This window comes from Somniosus microcephalus, chromosome 11 (assembly GCF_052327205.1).
Source record: "Somniosus microcephalus isolate GS21.2 chromosome 11, FLI_Smic_1.0, whole genome shotgun sequence".
In the NCBI taxonomy this organism is placed as follows: domain Eukaryota; kingdom Metazoa; phylum Chordata; class Chondrichthyes; order Squaliformes; family Somniosidae; genus Somniosus; species Somniosus microcephalus.
Genome location: NC_140997.1, coordinates 220,296,557 through 220,320,329, shown reverse-complemented (window position 1 = coordinate 220,320,329; position 23,773 = coordinate 220,296,557). Strand labels below are relative to the sequence as shown.

The following is a 23,773-nucleotide window of genomic DNA, read 5'->3' as shown; positions in this document are numbered from 1 at the left end:
TTTGGTGAGGAGTGAACCAAGGATGAAAGAAAATAAAAGGTTTTATGTGCAACTACAGCCAACCATGTTATTCTATGAAGTAAGGAGATACTATTAAAGGCAGACAATACAAGACAGAAGTGCCCAATAGAACATATGCAAACCCACCACATCAGATTTAGTTGTGAATTTTTGGGTCTGCAGGCTTTCAAGTGCCATCCATTTCACGGGTAACTTGGCTTTCCGATGGTTTTGAATGCTGTAATACTCTTTGTCCAACACATCCCGCGCCATTCCAAAGTCCGCCACCTTCACTACATATGACTCATCCAGCCTAAAGCATTCAAAGAAAAACACAAGTCAACAGTGTGGATCAGCTCTCACCCCATAAACAGGCAATCTTAAAGTACAATTTCAGTGGCTAGTGTTTTAAGAAATCCCATCAAGATCCCTTTTCCAAAACTGATTAACCCCTACTTTTCTTGACCAAGTTATCTCGTTCGAGGGGGAGTGGCAGACCAGGAACTGCATCTAATACTTGTTACTCATATATTTGATGCTGAAAAATAATTATCGATTGCTTGTGTACATAACTTGACCGTGTCGAACTTCAGAGCCCTGTACCCAACTGACTGTAAACAACCTTTTAACCTAGTTTTCTAACCACGAACCAATTATCTGATGTTGCTCCCACATCCAAAAGTGCGAGCTGCAATGGCTCAAGTGAAATTTCTTTGAAGGAGTGCTCATTCTTTCTTTACTCCCACCAATTTTCTCTCTTCAGCTCCTGAAGCCACGGATGCTGCTGAAAGTCTGGCTTCTGGTAGACCTCTGGTACCTTGCTCAAGGGGCCATTCTTCATATGCAAGCCAAGGGAGCAGTGTTGGTAGACTATTCAAGCATGGAAGGCCTCATAGTTGAGCCCGATTCTGTCCTCTTCCCATGTCCAGGCACATGTATTTTCCAACAGCAATCAGGAGCTGATTTTTCCGCTGATTTTTCCCCTTTCTCTTAGACAGTGATGCTGAGGTCAATTGGGGGCACCCAAACTGATACCTCAACGAGATCAGGCAACTCAGTGCACACTGAGAATCTTCTCATTTGCTTGGCTTTGTTCCTGGTGGTGCCTTTACTGACTAGGCCACCAAAGGAAGCACTAGGATATTTTTGTTTTAGGAACGAGTGCCATATTCTCAGTGAAATTATTTTGCAAACTTTATCCATGGGGGCGAACGTAAAGAGGGTACACAAGAGAGAGGCTAAGGAAGGTGGACTTCAGAACCAATTGTAAATAACTCAGTCTCACTCACCCCACATGCAGCAAAATGGGTTTTCAACATTATAAATTTACTTTATTTACCAATGTACTTACATGCAGTTTCTCGCTGCAAGGTCTCTATGAACAAACTTCATTAGTGCAAGGTATTCCATTCCCTTGGCAACCTGTAGGCCAAAGCCTATCAAATCTTTCACTGTTGGATTCTGTACACGACGGGGGGAAATACAAACAATTGCAATCAGAATCAACACTTAATAGAATTATTGGATGCAGAGCACCTATCTGTAGTTCTCCGTCAATACCAGTCCAAGCTGGCCATTATTGGGAAAATTATTTTTTTAAATATCTATTTTCTCATCCTTCTATTTTCTCCTGGGTTTCCTAGACCACACATCAGCTGTGGCTGACGAGGCTCGGAGACAGAGCACCTGTTTTAAATCCTCCATCAATGCTGGTCATTAGGAACTGTGTGGGACTGTCTTGGAATGAGTTCCCTCAGTTTTCCCTTCCACTGCGATGAGGCACCTGGCCCTCACTTAGCAATGTGGTTTAGATCAGGGACTCAGTGGAATGGTGATTTAAAAAGTACATTAGTGAAAAACATTACAAAAGCTGTAAAGCAAAAAAAAAAATTGCATTTTACAACATCAATATAAAGAAATAAGAATGATAACTTAACAGATGATTGGGAGTTTGTTACAAGGCACAAGAGAATGAACAAGTTTGGATGAAGAGCTAAACTGTGCCCTTTCTAAGTTAGCAGAGCCTCGCGGCCATGTTATTTATAGACAGCAACACACTCCATTCTTTTTTTAAATTTATAGAAAGTGCCTGGCCTCCCCATACAGCATAGCAAAGATCAGAAGCTGCACGTTCAATGCTGCATTCTACCACTCTCTGGCACAATCCTAGACAGCGATATTTAACTGGAACTATTAGCTGTGTGTACGGCGTTGGAACCTTATCATCTGTGCCTCATCAATGGCAGTGGCGGCAACAACTTGCGCCCATAACCCAACCTACCACAATTCACAAGGGGGAAAATTAGACGCCGAGCTCAAATCGAGAAAGGAATTAGGATAATTGACAGAAGATGTGGTCAAGATGTAGATTTTTGAGGTGGAGTTTGAAGGTGGGGAAGAGATTGAGGAAGACAGAAGGGTTTAGGAAAATAATGCAGATTGCAGGGGTGTGACAGCTAAAGAGCGACTGCTCCTTATGTCCTACTCGCAATTTCTCAAGATGAGCTCTTGACGAGCCCATCGTAAATAGATCAGAACCTCGGTCACTTCCACAAGGATGTATGGGGGAGGGAAAATGGATGGAGATTTGCAAAATAAACTTCAGTTGGGGCGCTTATGGCCGGGAGACAGCTTAGCTGGGGGGTGGGGGCGGGGGGCAGGGCAATTTTAGCTTTTGTCGACAGTGTAAAACGGTCGCTATCAGATCGGGGTTGGAGAAGGACCCGTTACACACCTTGCCCGGTCTGCTATCGCCTGTTTTTGCACCATCACCAATAGTTTAAATGACACCCCCCCCCCCCCACCGCATCTGAAAATGCTAACCCTGTTCCTCCCGTCAGTTTATATTGTTGCAGTTTAATTAATCAATACTTACTCGCTTCTCCTGACGGATAAAATGCCGGAGGTCTCCGTGCTTCATAAATGGTAAAACTACCAATGGCAACCCTTCCTTAGGAAGGAAAATTCCCAGCAAAGACAGAACGTTTTTGTGGTGGAAATCATTCATGATCAGACCTTCTTTCAAAAACTGCTCCACCTCTTCAACATCTGAAATTCCTAGTGAAATACCACAACACACAAGTATGAATATGCAGCAGGCTGCAATTTTATTTTGTAATTTTTTTGTGGGACGGGGGAAGAAGCTTTTGCATGCTGTGTTTACGCCTGCACGCTGGACTTGTGTCTGCTAGGAGTTGGACTGAGACTTGATACCCGTCCCAAATCGCGGGGGCAGCGTCATTTACAAAGCCAAGGTAGGCTGTCAGCGCCGGTAAGGGTGCATCAGTGGTTGCCACTCCGGCTGGAGCTGATTGACCTTCCTAAGGTGGAACGAGGTCAGCCCAAAGGTCCAAATGGGCTGAAGAGAAATATTTCTAAAAATCTTATACTCCCACTGGATCCACTCTAAGTAGAGAAGATTCTCAATCCCTTCTACTGATCAATTGCCTTATTCTAGTAAAGGTTTGGGGCTGTCAGAAGGCCTCAAAGGGACTCATGCTAGATTGTTAAGGGTACACAGGGTGGGAATTTCTTGGAGAAGCCCAGGAACTCTCCCCGACACATCTCCGGGAAATTGGGTGGGGTTAGGTGCTAGATCCGCCCACAACACCCCTCCCCGCCCCCCCCCCCCCCCCCGAACAGAGCCAGGCTCTGGCCCGTATCCCAGGTAACCCCAGTAGAAATGGGATTTAGTCCTTCTCCAACCCCAAGAATTTTGAAGCCATTATTTCAACAAGTTCGTTCCAGTTCCCAATCTCAGTCAGGCCATTGGGGAGAGGTGAAATTGGAATGAAGGACAATCTCTTGTGCTCTATCTGGTGGCTTGCTCAAGAATGGCATTTGCAGAGGCCTTATTGTAGTTATCTTGCCTACCTCCTTCGACAGGTAAAGAGAGACATCATTACTTCAACATTTTTTTTCATTGTATTAAAAATAGGGCACCTTGGCTCTCCATCTAGATTTTTCAATAAAACAGAATGGAATGGAATTATCAGGAGATGTGGAGATGAGCACGGTAAAAGAACATTTTAAAATGGGGGTGAAGGAAAGAATGAGGGGGATATCTTAACACTGTTCCTCATCACACTGAGGGTGCATCATTGTAAATTAATTACTTCTTTAAAAAAAACTCAACCCATGTAGAATGGTACTGAACCATAACACCAAGTGTCCCATCTTCAATCCCTGGTCTGTGCCAAGTTAGGCAGCCCAGGCATGGAGATTGTGGGAGGTGCTGTAATTGGTGTTAATGTCACTGGGCTCAGGCGAGGGAGGTTTAAGAGTAGGGGGGGGGAAGGAACATTTTTGTTCCTGATTGTAAATGTGCAAAAGTTGCCCATCTAGGATGTGCTGGGGGGGGGGGGGGGAGATGGGGTTTGAGGTTGGGAGTGTGAAGAGAGGCGAGGCACTCTGCCACAGGAATGAACAAATAGATAGGGAGTGGAGGATGGAAAGAGACTGAATGCAACATGTGTTTGCTCATCTTGGACCACGCTTGCATACCTCAATGCCCAGATTATAGTGTAGATGTGTCAGGGGCCACAAAACAGGTCAAATATCTGCCCTCTTGGATGTGTAATGGTGCATGATGCAAGGAGAGCTAAATTAGGGGAACAGGCGAGAGATTCTAAATATAATTACATTAATACCAAAGGATAAAAACAACCATAAACAATGACAGTGTGCCAATGGTATCCTTGTACGTACTATTCAAAGACTTCACAGCACAATGAATTTCTTTCTTGTTCTTGTCTTTGTACAGCCCATGGAAAACACTACCAAAATGTCCTGTAAAGAGAGACATCATTAATTTAACAAAAAAAATTTCCATTGCATTTGAAATCTTTACTAAAAATAGTGCACCTTGGCGATTCATCTAGATTTTTCAATTAAACCAAATTCTATTTAACTTTTCCGGTAGTTTTGTGGCCAGCTGAGGAGTTTACCACACACAAAAACCCTTCATCATACAAACCAAATCCGTAAGAGTAGAATTTCTGTTTGCCCAATATGGAGGTCGCACTCTCTTCCCCCCCACCCCGCCATAGCTACGCCCCACCAACTTAATCCCAGAGAACCTAGGTGTAAATAGATCAGACTCAAGGTTTACGGACCCCTAACCGTGCTTATGGATACTGCTGGCGCTTAGTCGATTAGCGCCTCTGCAGTTTAGCAGCACAGGGCAGGACTTGGTTCCACTGCAAGGCTCGTCGCCTTGAAGTGGCTTTATCTATCTTTTCCACCTTCCCTAAAGAGAATAGGCACTCAGTGGTTAGGTTATGGCATCAACTTATGAATTACCATTCATGACAAAGTAAACAAATACTCTCTGGAATTTAGACGAATGAGAGGTGATCTCACTGAAACATATAAGAAAGATTCTGAGGGGGATTGAGAGGGTAGATGCTGAGAGGTTGTTTCACCTGGTTGGAGAGTCTAGAACTAGGGGGCAGAGTCTCAGGATAAGGGGTCGGCCATTTAAGACTGAGATGAGCAGGAATTTCTTCACTCCAGAGGGTGGTGAATCTTTGTAATTCTCTGCCCCAAAGGGCTGTGGATGCTGAATCGTTGAGTATATTCAAGGCTGAGATAGATAGATTTTTGGACTCTAGGGGAATCGAGGGATATGGAGATCAGACGGGAAAGTGGAGTTGAGGTCGAAGATCAGCCATGATCTTATTGAATGGCGGAACAGGCTCGAGGGACGTGTGGCCGACTCCTGCTGCTAATTCTTATGTTCTTATGTAAAGAGAATAGGCACTCATTGGTTAGACTATGGCTCCATGGCATCAATTTATAAATTACCATTTGTGACAAAGAAACCCAATTGCTCCAAACACAATTTTTACGCCTAAAATTCAGTCTTCAAAGAAATTGGCAGCCAACTCAGCTGCCTTCACCTCACCACTGTCTCTTTTAAGATAATACTTGCCCAGAAATGTCTATTGTAATAGCGATGACTAGGAGCTGCAAACTTGTGCTTTTTTTTTCTGGCTGCTCTACTCTTTAGTTCACAAACAATGGCCTGTATTTTGTGACCCCCACGGGTGCGTACGAGGTGCGCACGGGCCCGTGGGGGGCTGCGCAAGTGTCGGTGTCAGGCATGCGAAGAGCGCACGCGCTGAAAACCGGCACTTGCGATCTGTCGAAAATTCTCTTGACAGATCCTCCGCCTGCCCGGGAGAAGTGCCTCTGCGGGCGGGAGAGCTGCGCTATTTGCACAACATCCGCCCGCTGAATGCCTGTCAAATTCTTACGCCTGGTAAAAGCATGCGTAAGGCCGGCTTTTACCAGCTTAAGAGTTTTAAAAAATAGAAAAATAAAATTATTATTCATTTATAAATTTAAAATACTCTTCAAAAAGTTAAGTTTGAATTAGCCCCATAAAAATATTTAATTAAAATTTTTTTTTTAATGAAATGTCTTTTTAATTAATTTTCAATATGTAGGCCTAGAAATTCAGTTGCTTGCGCCACCAGTTTGCGCCCAAAGAGGCCACTCAGAGGCTTTAGCGCCACTGGCCACAACCACCGCGATATTTAGAGGGGCGCTAATGGCGGCGTTAGCCTGTAGTGCTGCGCCGCCACCGATGACGTCATCGGTGTGCGCAGCACCCCGCTACCGCCCCGAACGCCATATTAGGTCGCGCCCGCCTCTTCTGCGCCGGCCGCAAATAGCGACCGGTACACAGGGGCCAACCTGTGGCGGTAGTGGTGCTAGTTAAGGTGGAGGTGCGGCCGGCCGCTTTTTCGGCGGCCGCCTGCCCGCACCTCCATCCCCGGCCTCCTACACCACCCCCCCCCCCCCGCGGCATTGCCGGCTGTTTCCCGAGAGCCCGGCACTTCTCCTTGGTGCCGGGCTCATTTGCCGGCACTCGCGAGCGGGGATCGCGCTGTTGCAGCCACCTCCCCCTTAACAGTGGGAGGAAGGCCTGCAGTACCGCAGCGTGCCGTGCCGCAGCTGGTGGCGCTGCGGCACTTTGCGCGCCGATATTCAGTTTCAGCGCCCCAAGCGGGGCGCAGGAAGCCTCGTTTAGCGGCCCGCTTCCATTTGGGGTGCAGAAACTGAATATCCCGATGGCGCAAGTGGCTCCGCACGCAGCGGTAATTCCGGCGCCCAGGCGAGCTTGGCGCCCCAAACTGAATTTTTAGCCCGTAATGTTTTCAAAAAATGTTATTTAATGTTTTAGTGTGTTTTTAAATGTGATCCCCATTCATACTTTTGACAGTTCTGTGCGTGTACCTGTCAAATGTGTGAAGGGGGGAATTCTCTTCTTTGATTGGTTCGCCTGGCCCACGTGATCCCAGGGGTGCTTGCGAACCACCTGCGCCCCCGGGATGGGTGGGCCTCTGTGCATTTCGAAGAGGAGAGGCCCAGGATCGCAAGCCTCGGGATCTATAGAACCAGTAGATGCCTCATATCAGAAATTCAGGGCCATAAAAAAAATTTTCAAAAAAATTAAACTTTTACCAAAATATTTAAATGGCATTTTAATTCATTTTAAATATTTAATTTAAAAACATTTATTTCATGTGTTTGTGTATTTTTTAAAGTGATCCCCATTCGTACTTATGGGGATTCCGTACGTACACAACTCCCATAAGTATGAGTGGGGATTCCCCTTCTTTTATTGGTTGGGCCGGACCACGTGATCCTAGTGGCGCTTGCGAACCGCATGCGCCCCTGGGATACGTGGGCCTCTGCCCGCGCGGACCCGGAGAGGCCCAGGAGCGCGAGTCTCCGTACCTCCCGGGCCACCAGGTAACTGCGTAGATTTTTTTTTTTTTTACAGGTCGGAGGCACCCACCCGCGGGAAGCCTCCGATCACTAATTTTGGACCCATGAAGTCTGATACAAGGTCTCTTTATACTGAACTGATTTGGTTGTCTATTATGACCAGTTCTTCAGGTAAAACAGTAATAACAGAAATAAGAAGTAATACAGAAGCTTTTGATCTGAAACAAAATCTCTTTGCCAAATACCACGTTATAGTTCAGAAGAAACTTAAAAAAGTAATTCGTATGAGGAAGAAATAAAAAATCAGCATCGGTAATGAAAAAAGATGGGATAACGTAGGTGTGGATCATCGTCAGAGTCAAAGGGAATTCGGGACAGGCATATAATGGGTGACTGATCCAACGTCACCCGTTTCACACGATCGTCCAAAGTCAAAATGACCCATGGGTTTTTCTTATCCAACCGTTAATATAAAAAGCATGACTCAAAATCATGGCACAGGAGGTAAAGTTATACATACAGGGAGCGCACACATACCAAGACTTGTATGATAAAGAGAGAGAGAGACAGATAGAGAGACAGAGAGACAGAGAGACAGAGAGAGAGAGCGGGAGAGAGAGAGCGGGAGAGAGAGAGCGGGAGAGAGAGAGAGAGCGGGAGAGAGAGAGCGGGAGAGAGAGAGAGCGGGAGAGAGAGCGGGAGAGAGAGAGAGCGGGAGAGAGAGAGAGAGAGAGCGGGAGAGAGAGAGAGAGCGGGAGAGAGAGAGAGCGGGAGAGAGAGAGAGAGCGGGAGAGAGAGAGAGAGCGGGAGAGAGAGAGAGCGGGAGAGAGAGAGAGCGGGAGAGAGAGCGAGCGAGAGGGAGAGAGCAGGAGAGAGAGCGAGCGAGAGGGAGAGCGAGCGAGAGGGAGAGAGCGGGAGAGAGAGCGAGGGAGAGAGCGGGAGAGAGAGCGAGCGAGAGAGCGAGCGAGAGAGCGAGCGAGAGAGAGAGAGCGAGAGAGAGAGCGGGAGAGAGAGCGGGAGAGAGAGCGGGAGAGAGAGCGAGCGAGAAGGAGAGAGCGGGAAGGAGAGAGCGGGAGAGAGAGAGCGGGAGAGAGAGCGAGCGGGAGAGAGAGAGCGAGCGGGAGAGAGAGCGAGCGGGAGAGAGAGCGAGCGGGAGAGAGCGAGCGAGCGGGAGAGAGCGAGCGAGCGGGAGAGAGAGCGAGCGTGAGAGAGAGCGAGCGGGAGAGAGAGCGAGCGAGAGAGAGAGAGCGAGCGGGAGAGAGAGAGCGAGCGGGAGAGAGCGAGCGAGCGGGAGAGCGAGCGAGCGGGAGAGAGAGCGAGCAGGAGAGCGAGAGCGAGCGGGAGAGAGAGAGCGAGCGGGAGAGAGAGAGCGAGCGGGAGAGAGCGAGCGGGAGAGAGAGGGAGGGAGAGAGCGGGAGAGGGAGAGAGCGGGAGAGGGAGAGAGCGGGAGAGGGAGAGAGCGGGAGAGGGAGAGAGCAGGAGAGCGGGAGAGGGAGAGAGCGGGAGAGGGAGAGAGCGGGAGAGGGAGAGAGCGGGAGAGGGAGAGAGCGGGAGAGGGAGAGAGCAGGAGAGGGAGAGAGCGGGAGAGGGAGAGGGAGAGAGCGGGAGAGGGAGAGGGAGAGAGCGGGAGAGGGAGAGAGCGGGAGAGGGAGAGAGAGGGAGAGAGAGGGAGAGAGCGGGAGAGAGAGAGCAGGAGAGAGAGAGCGGGAGAGAGAGAGCGAGAGAGATAGCGCGCGAGAGAGAGAGAGAGAGCGAGCGAGCGAGCACGAGACAGAGACAGAGAAAGAGACAGAGTGAGAGAAACAGAGAGAGCAAGAGACAGAGAACGAGAGACACAGACAGAGAGAGACAGACTATATATGTATGCAGCCATATTAACAGTGACCTAAACTAATTACATTAGGAACTTCACAGCCATTGGAGATTGGTGGAAATAAAGTTGCAATTTTAAGTCCTGCCAGACAGTACAGTATTGAAAAGTGCCAAACCAGTTCCATGAATGTTAATAAGTCAACGACTGAGCAGATACTAACCTTTGCCAATCACCTGGTCCATGTACGCAGTTAAACATTCGCTTGGGATCAGAACATCTTTCACTTCTTCCAGCAGCTCGGGCCGCAGGTTCTCGGATAGAATTTCTTTAGGACTTAGCAACGGGGCCACGGAACCGTCAGTGCTGCCTTTATAAGTAGCTCCTCTAAACGTGATTCCACTGGATCCAGACGTCGGGGTGGGAAAGAAGCCTAACCAAAAGAATAAATGTAACTTTTTCTTTAAAAGGGCCAAGTACTCTTAGCTTTAATACTTCCTAAAGATGATCAAATAATTGCTAGAATTCGTTGTGGGGCAGCGCTACATCTGTCCGGGTGCTAGTTTCACTGTTTAAGACAGTGATCGTTACAGCTGGGCAGAAGGGAGAGTTCCAGGTGGTTTCAACTTGCGTTTGTAAATTTTCATGTGACAGAAAGAAAACGAGAAAGACTTGCTTTTATATAATATTGGCCCCGAAATTGCGGTTGGCAGCATAGCTCCGGAGTGCTCCGCTGACCTCCAAACAGAATGCGCACTTGCCTGCTGGGAACCCTCCTTTGAGAAGTTGCTGTCAGACACTGCGGAGTTGAGTGCAGCGTACTGGCCCAGGGGCGCACCGTGTGCCTAAGCGTACCTGGATCACGTGCTCCAATCAGAAAACAGAAGGTCCCTCACTCACTCCAATCTGGATTTACAATCTTGAATTAGAAACGAATTTTGAGGAAAATTTTCAATCGACCAGAAGCAATCACAATACACGGCAGGCTGCTTAACTGCTTTATTCAAGCAGAGATGTACATTCGGGTAATATTCAACTGAAACTTTGGGTGGTTTGCTTATCCCTCGGGCAGGCTCAGTGTAAAGGGCAAACATATTTATAGTAATTTAAACAAAAAAGCATCAGATTAAGATCTTTTATCATGACGGGTGTCCCCTGACGCTGTGCAAACAGGCTCCTGCGCCTGTTTGCACCAGCTGTAAAATTTTCGGGCAGAATTGCTGGGCAGTTGGTGGGCAATTAGCCCAACTCTGAGCAAGCAATGAGGATAATGCATTCGGAGCGAATGATCTGTTAAGTCAGAACTTGACAGATCGCAAGTTTGGGAATTAGCACACGCGTAAGCACATACGGAAATCCCAAACTTGCTGTCCATTTCAAAGGCGGTATGACGGCGTACTCTGAGAGTACGGCGTCATACAAACCGGAAATTCTGTTCCCTAGTGCTTTTCACGATCTCAGGATGTCCCAAAGCGCTTTACAGCCAATTAAGTACTTTTATAATGTAGGAAACGCGGCAGCCAATTTGCGCACAGCAAGGTCGCACAAACAGCAATGAGATAATGACCAGATAATCTGGTTTTTTTTTAATTTAAAGTGATGTTGGTTGAGGGATAAACATTGGCCAGGACGCCGGGGAGAATTCCCCTGCTCTTCTCAGAAATAGTTCCATGGAAAGATAGATTACACAAAATTGAAAGAGAGCATTCAATGGAATGCAAAACATTTCTGTTCCAGTGCAGCTTCAGTTGTTACTTAAAAAAACGCTCTCCGAAAGTTTTCCATAGGGGCCTACGTAGGAACTGAAAAAGCACAGTACATTAAAAAATTCTTCCTCTTCAATAGATACATCAATTGGAGTCAGTCAGAAATATCATTCAAGCAAAGAAAGTGTGCCTCTAGGTAACACTCACTAACTATCCCAACCCAGTATCATATAGTGGGTAATGGTGCAATGCTTCACTCCTGTCACAGAGCCTCACTACTGATGAGCATGGGTTGGAAACTAGATTTAAACCTTGTAAAATTAAACTAACGTGTTCAGCACCGACAAAACAAAACGCTCCTGCTTTTGCAGAAGGGCTGAATTTGTTGGTGCACTGAATATACCTGCGGTCTACTTCAGTCCAGATTTCAATGCAATGTGAAAATTTAAGAACATTTTGATTGTCGGCTTTGAGTTCCTTCCGCATGCCAAGAGCGCACTCGTTACCTAGACTTTCCCATGAAGAATGGCCATTGGGCGAGGTGGTGGGGGGGGGGGGGTGGGAAAAGTATTGCACCCCCACACCCCCATAGGGGATCCTGCCCAATACTCTGTCCATTCATTTAAATGGTTGGAAAATCCAAAGGGCTCCATAATCGGCATGTGATTATCTTCTACGTCCAATCATCCTTTATGCGCTGTGCTCAGGTCATCCAATACGCCCAGATGCAAAGACTGCAAAATATGCGCCAGTGTCTTCAGGAGAGGATGGGAGAAGATTAGGGTAGGATAAAAAGTCATCCATTTTTTTTTTATTCGTTCCTGGGATGTGGGCGTCGCTGGCAAGGCCAGCATTTATTGCCCATCCCTAATTGCCTTTGAGAAGGTGGTAGTGAGCCACCTTCTTGAACCCCTGTAGTCCGTGTGGTGAAGGTACTCCCACAGTGCTGTTAGGGAGGGAGTTCCAGGACTTTGACCCAGTGACTATGTAGGAATGGCGATATATTTCCAAGTCAGGATGGTGTGTGACTTGGAGGGGAACTTGGAGGTGGTGGTGTTCCCATGCGCCTGCTGCCCTTGTCCTTCTAGGTGGAAGAGGTCGCAGGTTTGGGAGTTGCTGCTGAAGAAGCCTTGGTGAGTTGCTGCAGTGCATCTTTTAGATGGTGCACACTGCAGCCACGGTACGTCGGTGGTGGAGGGAGTGAATGTTTAAGGTGGTGGATGGGGTGCCAATCAAGCGGGCTGCTTTGTCCTGGATGGTGTCGAGCTTCTTCAGTGTTGTGTGAAAGTGCAATAACCACTTAAAACACAAATCCTCTTAGTTAGCATGGCAATACACCTTAACTTAGCATTAATTACCAGAGTCATGGTTCTCCCAAATAAAACTTAAGATAAAAAGATTTTTAAAACATATAAATTACGAGTAGACAGCACACTTGCTACTTCAACGGGGCTGCTGTTTTGCAAGGGGATGAACTGAACAGTCTACAACCATGAGTGCCTGTCCATCTGACACCCACCCGCACCCCAACAAGCGCATGATAGAGTGAGATGTGCTTGTGAGAGTCAAACCTGAGTGGATCACGGCGTACTAGTCCTTAAATTTAGATTGGCAATTGAAAAATGCAGTCCAGTCTTGAAGAATGAGGCTGCATTGCCTTTACGCAGGAAATTAAAAATAAAATTGCAAATTACAAACAAAATGCCCCTCTTATGGGATCAGAAACGAACTTCATACTGGGACTTACGAGTGTTCCTGTAATCGCTAGGAACGGGTGGTACTGTACCGAGAGACATCATGTTAACTGAAGCCTCCAAGCGGTTCATTAAATCTGCATGTTCTGAAAAATAGGAGATAATTTTTGTCAGCTGGCTTCTTAAGTCACCATATTAAACTCTTAATATAAACAAACACAGTGGATCATAATTAGGTAACGGGAGTAGCAATGATGTGTGTATATCTGGATATAATTTATTGCATCCATTGTGCATCAAAAAATCTGGAATGTCGGAAAAAAGCTAATGATTGGGTTGGATCCAAGGAGACTGGGGTCACAAACTGCCTCCCAGTAAATCCAGCTTCCATAACCCGGCAGCAGAATTGCAGACCCAGGAAAAACATGGGGCTGGATTTTGCTACAGGGGCGGGTTGGAGGTGGGAAACCCACATTCGGGCTTGTTGTCCCGCCTCCATGGAGATGTGGCCAACCCACTGGATTTTCCTCTGATTGACCTTGTTGAGCCCGCCCTGTGGGCTCAGCAGGCCAATTAAGGGCCACCCGGCAACAGGTGACGTCAGAGATTGACATTTCATCTGTCGAAAGCTTTTGGCACATGAAATATCAGTGTTTAGCAGCTGTTTGAAGCTGTCAAGCACTGAAAAACTGTTAATTCAGCCTCAGTCCTTTCTCAGGATAACTTTAAAATCATTTTGCTGCAGAAACCAAGAAGCTGATTTTTTTTTAAAAACCGGAGCTTCTGTGGTTCTTGCAGCCGACTCCTGACACCGGAATGCAGGACTCCTGTAAAGGTAAGTAAAAGTAAGTTAAACTTATTTAAACACTTTAAACACTTGCAAAACACTTACCTTTGCACTCCTGCACCCCTCACTCACCTGAACACTGGGCATCTCGACCCCTCCAAGACCTCAGACCCACGTCCCGCCTCGAAAACTTTTCGTGGTTTGGAGCTGTCGGGAAGCCCACAAACCAGCAATAAAAATCGCGAATAGGCAAAAAAACTACCTGTTAACTACCTGTTAACAGGCAGTTTAATTGCCTTTAATCCCTTCCCGCCTCTGGGAGTCGGGTTCCAGCACTTGTCGGCAACCCGACTCCGATGAAATTGACATGGAGGCGGGTTGGAGGCGGGATGGGGTCGGGACCCCCGGATCTCCGATTTTTATCGCCCGCACGCCTCCAACCTGACTCCAGGGGCTTAGGAAAATCCAGCCCATGATCTACGAGTCTGATGCCAGGGTAAGCGAGCCGGATTTAATCGTGCAAACACCAGGAGCTGGGTGGCAGGCGCCAGAGTGTCAGAATCTGACCTAAGTTAGCAGAAGCACAACAGTCGTTTAAGAAAGAAAATTGAAAAGGCAAACAAGCGTAAAGGAGGAAGAAAAAGAATTTGCATTTACAGAGCTCCTCTCACGTCTTCAGGACATCCCAAAGTGCTTCGCAGCCAATGAAAGACTTTGAAGCGGAGTGATTGTAACATAGGAACAGGAGGGGGCCATTCAGCCCCTCGAGCCTGTTCCGCCATTCAATGAGATCCTGGCTGATCGGTGACTTAACTCCCTCTACTTGCCTTGGTTCTGTAAACCTTAATACCTTTAATGCTGTTATGTAGGCAAGCATGGCAGCCATTTTGCACACAGTAAGACCCCACAATCAGCAATGAGATGGACAACCAGCCAATCTGTCTATGACGGTACTGTTTGAGGGAGGAATGTTGGTCAAGATATGGGGAGAATTTCCTCCTCTTCTTTGAATAATATCGTGGGATTCTTTTAATGGCCACCTACACCAATGAGGGGCAGGCAGGACTAACAACCAATCAACAATTGGTTTAACATCTCACGCGCTCAGCGCTACGCTGGAGATCCCAGTTTGCACTGTGAGCTTATACTGCGGATATGGAGCTTAAAGCCATAACCTTCCCACTCAGAGAGGGGAGTATTACCAACTGAGCCAAACTGACACAGAAAGGGGGAAGAAGATTCAAAGCAAGCAGTATATGGGGGGAAGAGAGGGGGAAAGAGATTGAATCACAGAATCATAGAATAGTGCAGCACAGAAGGAGGCCATTCGGCCCATCAAATCTGCGCCGGCTCTTTCGAAGAGCAATCCAGTCAGTCCCACTCCCCTGCTCTTTCCCCATATCCCTGTAATTTTTTCTCCCTCAAGTATTTATCCATTCCCCTTTTGAAGGTTGCTATTGAATCTGAATCCGCCACCCTATCGGGCAGTGTATTCCAAATCCTAACCACTCGTTGCATAAAAAAGTTTTTCCTCATGTCGTCTCTGGTTCTTTTGCCAAATACCTTAACTCTGTGTCCTCTGGTTATCGATCCTTGGAAACAGTTTCTTTATTTACTCTGTCTAAACCCTTCATGATTTTAAACACCTCTATCAAATCTCCTCTTAGCCTTCTATGCTCCAAGGAGAACGATCCCAGGTTCTCTAGTCTATCCACGTAACTGTAATCCCTCATCCCTGGAACCATTCTAGTAAATCTCTTCTCTACCCTCTTCAAAGTCTTCACGTCCTTCCTAAAGTGTGGTGCCCAGAATTGGACACAATACTCCAGCTGGGACAGAACTAGTGTTTTATATAGGCTTAGCATAACTCCTGGATCCCTAGCAGTTTGGTAATGGAGTCAGGGGAAGAAAGAATTAGGCCAGTAGACCAGGGTGGAAGAGGTGACCTTACTTTCTGTCATCACAGGAGCTTGCCTGTACCATTATAAAAGCATCTAACTGTAAAATAATAAACAATAACTTGTATTTAACGTAGTAAAATATCCCAAGGTGCTTTACAGGAGCATTATCAAACAAAATTTGACACCGAGTCACATAAGGAGATATTAGGGCAGATGACCAAAAGCTTGGTCAAAGAGGTAGATTTTAAGGAGCATCTTAAAGGAGGAAAGGGAGGTGGGGAGGTGGAGAGGTTTAGGGAGGGAATTCCAGAGCTTAGGACCTCAGCAGCTGAAGGCACGGCCGCCAATGGTGGAGCGATTATAATCAGGGATGCTCAAGGATTGGAGGAATAAAGTTAATCTGATCCCCTTCTTCCACTAGGTTCCCCATACCATGCAACAATTGGTAGTGAGATCAAGAAAGAGAACATAGTGGTGATGTTACTGGACTTAGAATCCAGAGGCCTGGACTAATGATCCAGGAGACGTGAGTTCAAATCCCACCACGGCAGCTGGGGAATTTAAATTCAGTTAATTAAATCAATCTGGAATAAAAAGCTAGGGTCAGTAATGGCGACCATGAAACTATCGGATTGTCGTAAAAACCATTTTGGTTCACTAATGTCCTTTAGGGAAGGAAATCTGCTGCTCTTACCCGATCTGGCCGATATTGTGACTCCAGACACGCAGAAATGTGGTTGACTCTTAACTGCCCTCTGAAATGGCCACTCAGTTGTACCAAACCGCTACAAACAAGTATCACGGACTGCAGTGGTTCAAGAAGGAGGCTCACCACCACCACCTTCTCAAGGGCAACTAGGGATGGGCAATAAATGCTGGCCTTGCCAGCGACGCCCCACATCCCGTGAACGAATAAAAAAAGACATAGCGTGGTTCACGCACTTACGTCCCCTTTCTCCTCAGGGATATTTGAAATATGCTCAGCACCTCGCCAATGGCCCAGCTAACTAAACAAAGGCATGAAACCAGTGTCCCATCAGTGCACAGTCTACGGTATCACTGAGCAAAATTAATGCTTTTGAAAGGGTAGGGACCTTAGATTTCAGTGATGCAGCTGATCGAACTGCGACACATCCGACTGTCGATCACACATTAGGTCAACTCTCTCCAATTACATGCAAGTAGGCCTTTCACATCATCTGTACACGGTTCTGCCTCAACCATTTAAAAATGGAACGAAAGCTCCCACAATGGGCTAATTTGTGGAGACTCTGCCCGGTGTAGCACTGTGCCATACACACCAGAATGTTGCAAGTTCCATTCCTGACCTGTACTGAGTTAGCCAATCTTAGCCAGAGCAACACTTAGGGTGCTGCAGGCGGCGTTCAATCTGCATTCGTGCCCCAGGTCTGGGGAGGGAATTTTCAAAAAATAGGTAACCAGCCAGAGTTTCTGTTCCCAATCTTTCTCTAATAACCCCTGCTGGAAGGCACATGTGTGTGTAGATATCAGGTGAGACGAGGACTTGACTTGTGATGCCATCACAGTCTACATAGTTTGTCAGCACTCTATCGAGACTCGCACATGAAGAATAGGCAAATGGCTGAGGTACTTTATGATTTTGCCCTCTAATTCTGGCCTTTTGACCATCCCTGATTTTAATCGCTCAACCACTGGTTGCCATGCCTCCAGCTGCCAAGGCCCTAAGCTCTGGGATTCCCCCCTAAACCTCTCCGCCTCGCTACCTCTCTTTCCTGCTTTAAGACGCTCCTTAAAACCTGCCCTAATAGCTCATGTGGCTCGGTGTCAAATGTTTTTGTCCTATGATACTCCTGTGAAGTGCCTTGGGACGTTTTACTATGTTAAAGGTGCTATATAAATACAAGTTGTTGTTGTTGGTTTACAATGAAACTGCTTTTATAATGTTACAGGAGAAGGTCCTGTGATGATATAAAGTGAGGTCCCCTCTTTTCCAGCGTGGAATGTTTTATTCCTTCTTCCCTCCACCCCGCCCCATCTTTACCAAACTGCGAGCAAATAGCCTCTTTCCCCCCCACCCCCCCACCTCCCGCATATGGGCTGGGATACAGGAGGTTGGCCGTTAATCCTGGAACTGTCGTCATGGATGAGTCAGTGCTGCTAGAATAAGCGAAAAAGAAGCAGAGTTACCTTTACTTTTCTTCTTGTATATCACCAGCACAACAACCAAAATTACCACAGCCAGCAAAAACACAATGGTGCCGATGATAATTCCCACAATTGTATTGAGACTTTCGTCAACATAGATGACATGGCCAATGAAGTACTCCACGTTATTCACCCAGAGCTAAGGGTACAAATGAGAAAAAAACAATAAGATCAAATTGAGTCTCGACAGAGAATTATAAGAGCGAGATTTTCCACCCACTAGCTGTGAGTAGTTGGAATATCTGACCCGAAACGTCCGGAACAATCTGTCAGGCAATGTAGCAGCAATGTAAACATCAGGGCAGTTCAAACTTCTATGTTACATAGAATGACATAGACTTTACAATGCACAAACAAGCCATCTGGCCCAACTGGTCTGTGCCGGTGTTTATGCTCCACACGAGCCTCCTCCCAGCTCTCTTCATCTTAACCCTATCAGCATATTCTTTTCTCCCTCCTGTGCTTATCTACCTTCCCCTTAAATGCATCTATGCTATTTGCCTCAACTACTCCAGGTGGTAGCGAGTTCTACATTCTAACCACTCTCTGAGTTCGGTTGTTGGGAAGTTTGGAATTAGAGACATGCGTTCTAGTAGCCTAGGTTTCTCTTTTTTTATTCGTTCATGGGATGTGGGCGTCGCTGGCAAGGCCAGCATTTATTGCCCATCCCTAATTGTCCTCGAGAAGGTGGTGGTGAGCCACCTTCTTCAACCGCTGCAGTCCGTGTGGTGAAGGTACTCCCACAGTGACTTTGTCGTAGCGGTTTGGTACAACTGAGTGGCTTACTGGGCCATTTCAGAGTGCAGTTAAGAGTCAACCACATTGCTGTAGGTCTGGAGTCACATATTGGCCAGACCAGGTAAGGACAGCAGATTTCCTTCCCTAAAGGACATTAGTGAACCAGATCGGTTTTTAACAACAATCTGGTAGTCACCATTACTGATAATAGCTTTTTAGTCCTGATTTATTTAATTAACTGAATTTAAATTCCACAGCTGTCATGGTGGGATTCGTGTATCCGAATTATTAGTCCAGGCCTCTGGATTACTAGTCCAGTAACATAACCGCGATGCTACCGTACCCTCTGATATTCTTAAATTGGATTCCATTACCCAAACATAGAAATGAAAGGATTCAGTCTACTCGTATTAATTCAAAGTTGTTCTTTTATTTTGCGCTTAAAAAAAAGTTTGATTGTCCCGGAATTTGAATTCATCGATGTTACTAATGTAATGCTAAAATAAAATTGAATTATCAGATAATTTGAATAAAATCACTTTGAATTATGAGTGGATTGCACCAACCAAGTTCCAGCTACACCTTTTAGGAATGTTATGTCAAGAAACATCTTGGCCAAGAGGGCAGGTGAATGGCTTGCTTCCCATAATGCTGCAGTGCCAGCTGCTATGAGGTGCCTGGCATCAGCTCACACCTCGGACCTTCCTTGCTTCACCCCTGGAGGAGGGGGGCGGGGAAGGAACCTGACCTCTGCTTAGCGCCCCTCCGAGAACAGCATGGCTGGTGTAGTGTATGTACCTTTAAGTGAGAACTACTTTTACAGCTCCTGTATACTGTAGTACCAGCAGTGACCACACCTGTATATAAGCCTTGAGCATGCCTCTGTACTGTTAGTCTTTAGACTACCCTCCTCCAGTAAACACCTGTTGATTGTTAACTTACAGCCTCCGTCTAGTTATTGGGAAACATCATACTTTAAGAATCACGGATTCAACAGCTGGGGTCATGACGAAATTACAAGGAGAAATCAGGAGGTGTCACAGCACGGCAGAGCACCAACACATTATGACACCATACTGAGTGACACGAGGGACAGGTTGCCCCTGTGGCCTTTTATGAACCAAAATCATAAACCTGTCTATAAAGAAGATGCTTGAAACTTGGCTACGAAACAGTTGGCGGAAAATGTTCCCCCCCCAGTAGAGAGAGTTACATAGTTCAATTTGTAAACCTTGACTGGAAGCCCTTCGCTGGGAATGAGTTCAGAATCAATCCTGCAGGTGATTTCTTGGACCAGTATTTTTGCATCACAGTTCACACCTCCCACAGTAAGAGTCACATTCAAGCAGTCCTTCAGCTTAAGCAACATTAAGTGCTGTCGCCATAGAGAAAGAAAAAGAAAAACCGTGTTAAAAGGAAATTGCCAGACAAACATAAACCGTTTACCTTTCAATCTTCTCCCACCCTTCCAGTAAAATGAAAATCCACTGTTGTTTCAAGTACAAAAACTTCTCTTTTCCCTGTCCTCAGCGCCATGCGCTTGAATTAGCCATTCTGGAGACAATTAACCTGCGATTTAGTTAGCACCGAGGTCAATGACAAACACTTTTCCTCTTTCCGTTGCCTACTTAATCATGTTTCACAAGCTGGTTCTTTAGAAGATTAATGGGTGATCTAATTGAGATGATTAAAGGATCTGATAGGGTAGATAGAGAGAAACTATTTCCTCTGGTGGGGTGAGTCCAGAACAAGGCATGGCGGGGGGACATAACCTTCAAATTCGAGCTCGGCCATTCGGGGGTGATGTCAGAAAGCTCTTCTTCACACAAATGTAGTGGAAATCTGGAACTCTTCCCCACCATCCCCCGCCCAAAAACGTTGTTGAGGCTCAGTCAGTTGAAAATTTCAAAACTAAGATTGATAGATTTTTTTGTTAGGCAAGGGTATTGAGGGACATGGAACCAAGCTGGGTAGATGGAGTTAAGGTACAGATCAGCCACGAATGCCGGAACAGGCTCGATGGGCTGAATGGCCTACTCCTGTTCCTATGTTCTTCTCTACGCACCCGGTAGACTGTGAGCACTGTGTGGCACAGCAGATTAGAATGCAGTCTTCAATTCCCGAACGACTTAAGCAGAGATCCAACCCAGAAGGTCCAGCTAGTGAAAGTTGCCTCCCTACTTGAAGGGAGATTTGTGACAGGTGTAACCCAGGTTCAAACAGGCCTGTGCTCAGCAGTAATTGGCAATCTCACTCGAGAGAGACCACAAATAAGGTTGCTATGGGAAATGGGGGGGGGAGGGGAGAGAGTGAGGGGGAGAGAGAGAGTGGGGAGGGGGGGGGGGAGAGAGTGGGGAGGGGGGGAGAGAGGGAGGGGGGGAGAGAGAGAGGGGGGGAGGGGGGGAGAGAGAGAGGGGGGGAGGGGGGGAGAGAGAGAGGGGGGGAGGGGGGGAGAGAGAGAGGGGGGAGGGGGGGAGAGAGAGAGGGGGGGAGGGGGGAGAGAGAGAGGGGGGGAGAGAGAGAGGGGGGGAGGGGGGAGAGAGAGAGGGGGGGAGAGAGAGAGGGGGGGAGAGGGGGAGAGGGGGGGAGAGAGAGGGGGGGAGGGGGGGAGAGAGAGGGGGGGAGGGGGGGAGAGAGAGAGAGGGGGAGAGAGAGAGGGGGGAGGGGGGGGAGAGAGAGAGGGGGGGAGGGGGGGGAGAGAGAGAGGGGGGGAGAGAGAGAGGGGGGGAGGGGGGAGAGAGAGAGGGGGGGAGGGGGGGGGAGAGAGAGAGGGGGGGAGGGGGGGAGAGAGAGAGGGGGGGAGGGGGGGAGAGAGAGAGAGGGGGGGAGGGGGGGAGAGAGAGAGAGGGGGGGAGGGGGGGGAGAGAGAGAGGGGGGGAGAGAGAGAGGGGGGGAGGGGGGGAGAGAGAGAGGGGGGGAGGGGGGGAGAGAGAGAGGGGGGGAGGGGGGGGAGAGAGAGAGGGGGGGAGAGAGAGAGGGGGGAGGGGGGGGAGAGAGAGGGGGGGAGAGAGAGGGGGGGAGGGGGGGAGAGAGAGGGGGGGAGAGAGAGGGGGGAGGGGGGGAGAGAGAGGGGGGGGAGGGGGGGGAGAGAGAGGGGGGGAGAGAGAGTGGGGAGGGGAGGGGGAGAGAGTGGGGAGGGGGAGAGAGTGGGGAGGAGGGGGAGAGAGTGGGGAGGGGGGGGAGAGAGTGGGGGGGTGGAGAGAGAGAGTGGGGAGGGGGGGAGAGAGTGGGGAGGGGGGGGAGAGAGAGTGGGGAGGGGGGGAGAGAGTGGGGCGGGGGGGAGAGAGTGGGGAGGGGGGGAGAGAGTGGGGAGGGGGGGAGAGAGTGGGGAGGGGGGGAGAGAGTGGGGAGGGGGGGGAGAGAGTGGGGAGGGGGGGAGAGAGTGTGGGGGGGAGAGAGTGGGGAGTGGGGGGGGGAGAGAGTGGGGAGTGGGGGGGGGAGAGTGGGGAGGGGGGGGAAGAGAGTGGGGAGGGGGGGGGGAAGAGAGTGGGGAGGGGGGGAGAGTGGGGAGGGGGGGTGAGAGTGGGGAGGGGGGGGTGGTGTGGGGAGGGGGGAGTGTGTGGGGAGGGGGGGAGAGTGTGGGGGGGGGGAGTGTGTGGGGGGGGGGGGAGTGGGGTGGGGGGGGTGTGTGGGGAGGGGGGGTGTGTGGGGTGGGGGGGAGTGTGGGGGGGGGGGGTGTGGGGGTGGGGGGTGTGTGGGGGGGGGTGGGTGTGGGGGGGGGTGTGTGGGGGTGGGGGGGTGAGTGGGGTGGGGGGGTGTGTGGGGTGGGGGGGTGTGTGGGGTGGGTGGGGGGGTGTGGGTGGGGGTGGGGAGGGGGGGGGTGTGGGAGTGGGGTGGGGGGGGTGAGAGTGGGGGTGGGGGGGGGGTGTGTGTGGGGGGGGGTGTGAGTGGGGGGGGGTGTGGTGTGGGGGGGGTGTGTGTGGGGGGAGTGTGTGGGGGGGGGGGGTGTGTGGGGGGGGGTGTGTGTGGGGGGGTGTGGTGTGGGGGGGGGTGTGGGTGGGGGGGTGGTGTGTGGGGGGGGGTGGTGTGGGGGGGGGGGTGTGTGGGGGGTGGGGGGGGTGGTGGGGTGGGGTGTGGGGGGGTGGGGTGTGGGGGGGGGGGGGTGTGTGGGGGGTGGGGGGGGTGTGGGGTGGGGGGGGTGTGGGGTGGGGGGTGGGTGGGGTGGGTGGGGTGTGGGGGGGGTGGGTGTGTGGGGGGTGGGGGGGTGTGGGGTGGGGGGGGGGGTGTGGGGTGGGGGGGTGTGGTGGGGTGGGGGGGGTGTGGTGGGGGTGGGGGGGTGTGGGTGGGGGGGTGGGGGGGGGTGTGTGGGGTGGGGGGGTGGTGTGGGGGGGTGGGTGTGGGGGGGGAGTGGTGGGGGGGGGTGGTGTGGGGGGGGGAGTGTGGGGGGGGGGGAGAGAGTGGGGGGGGGGTGAGTGTGGGGGGGGGGAGTGTGTGGGGGGGGGGGAGTGGGTGGGGGGTGTGGGGTGGGGGGTGAGAGAGTGGGGTGGGGGAGTGTGTGGGGAGGGGGGGTGGTGGGGGTGGGGGGGTGAGTGTGGGGAGGGGGGGAGAGTGTGGGGTGGGGGGTGAGGTGTGGGGTGGGGGGAGAGTGAGTGGGGTGGGGGGGAGAGTGGGGGTGGGGGGAGTGGGGGGGGGGAGTGTGGGGGGGAGAGAGTGTGGGGGGGTGAGAGTGGGGGGGGGAGTGGGAGGGGTGGGGGGGGGGAGAGTGGGGGGAGAGAGAGAGGGGGAGAGAGAGAGGGGGAGAGAGAGAGAGGGGGAGAGAGAGAGGGGGGCAGAGTGGGGGGGGGCAGAGTGGGGGGGCAGAGGGGGGGGCAGAGTGGGGGGGGGCAGAGTGGGGGGGCAGAGTGGGGGGCAGAGTGGGGGCAGAGGGGGGGGCAGAGTGGGGGGGCAGAGGGGGGGGGCAGGGGGGGGCAGAGGGGAGGGGGCAGTGGGGGGGCAGGGGGGGGCAGAGGGGGGAGGGGGAGGGGGGGGGCAGTGGGGGGGCAGGGGGGGCAGAGGGGGGGCAGAGCAGAGTGTGGGGGCGGCAGAGTGGGGGGGGCAGAGTGGGGGGGGGCAGAGGGAGAGGGAGAGCGGGAGCGGGAGGGGGAGGGGGAGGGAGAGGAGGGAGGGAGAGGGGGAGGGAGAGGGGGGGAGGGAGAGGGGGGGAGGGAGAGGGGGGAGGAGGGAGAGGGGAGGAGGGAGAGGGGAGGGGGGAGTGGTGGAGAGGGGGGGTGGGG

The 23,773-nt window shown here is 50.1% G+C and overlaps 1 protein-coding gene across 1 annotated transcript in view; it reads right to left on the bottom strand.

Annotated features, from left to right (window-relative positions):
* The window catches only part of mst1rb (macrophage stimulating 1 receptor b), a 152,224-nt gene that overhangs the window by 7,422 nt on the left and 121,029 nt on the right, over positions 1-23,773 (bottom strand). The window contains exons 11-18 of the mRNA XM_086000006.1: positions 19,792-20,047; positions 17,805-17,961; positions 13,001-13,093; positions 9,771-9,980; positions 4,708-4,788; positions 2,876-3,057; positions 1,352-1,461; positions 148-313 (exon numbers count right to left, since the gene is read on the bottom strand). Of these exons, the coding sequence (XP_085856132.1) occupies positions 148-313; positions 1,352-1,461; positions 2,876-3,057; positions 4,708-4,788; positions 9,771-9,980; positions 13,001-13,093; positions 17,805-17,961; positions 19,792-20,047 (1,255 nt within the window). The remainder of the gene's footprint in view (positions 1-147; positions 314-1,351; positions 1,462-2,875; positions 3,058-4,707; positions 4,789-9,770; positions 9,981-13,000; positions 13,094-17,804; positions 17,962-19,791; positions 20,048-23,773) is intronic.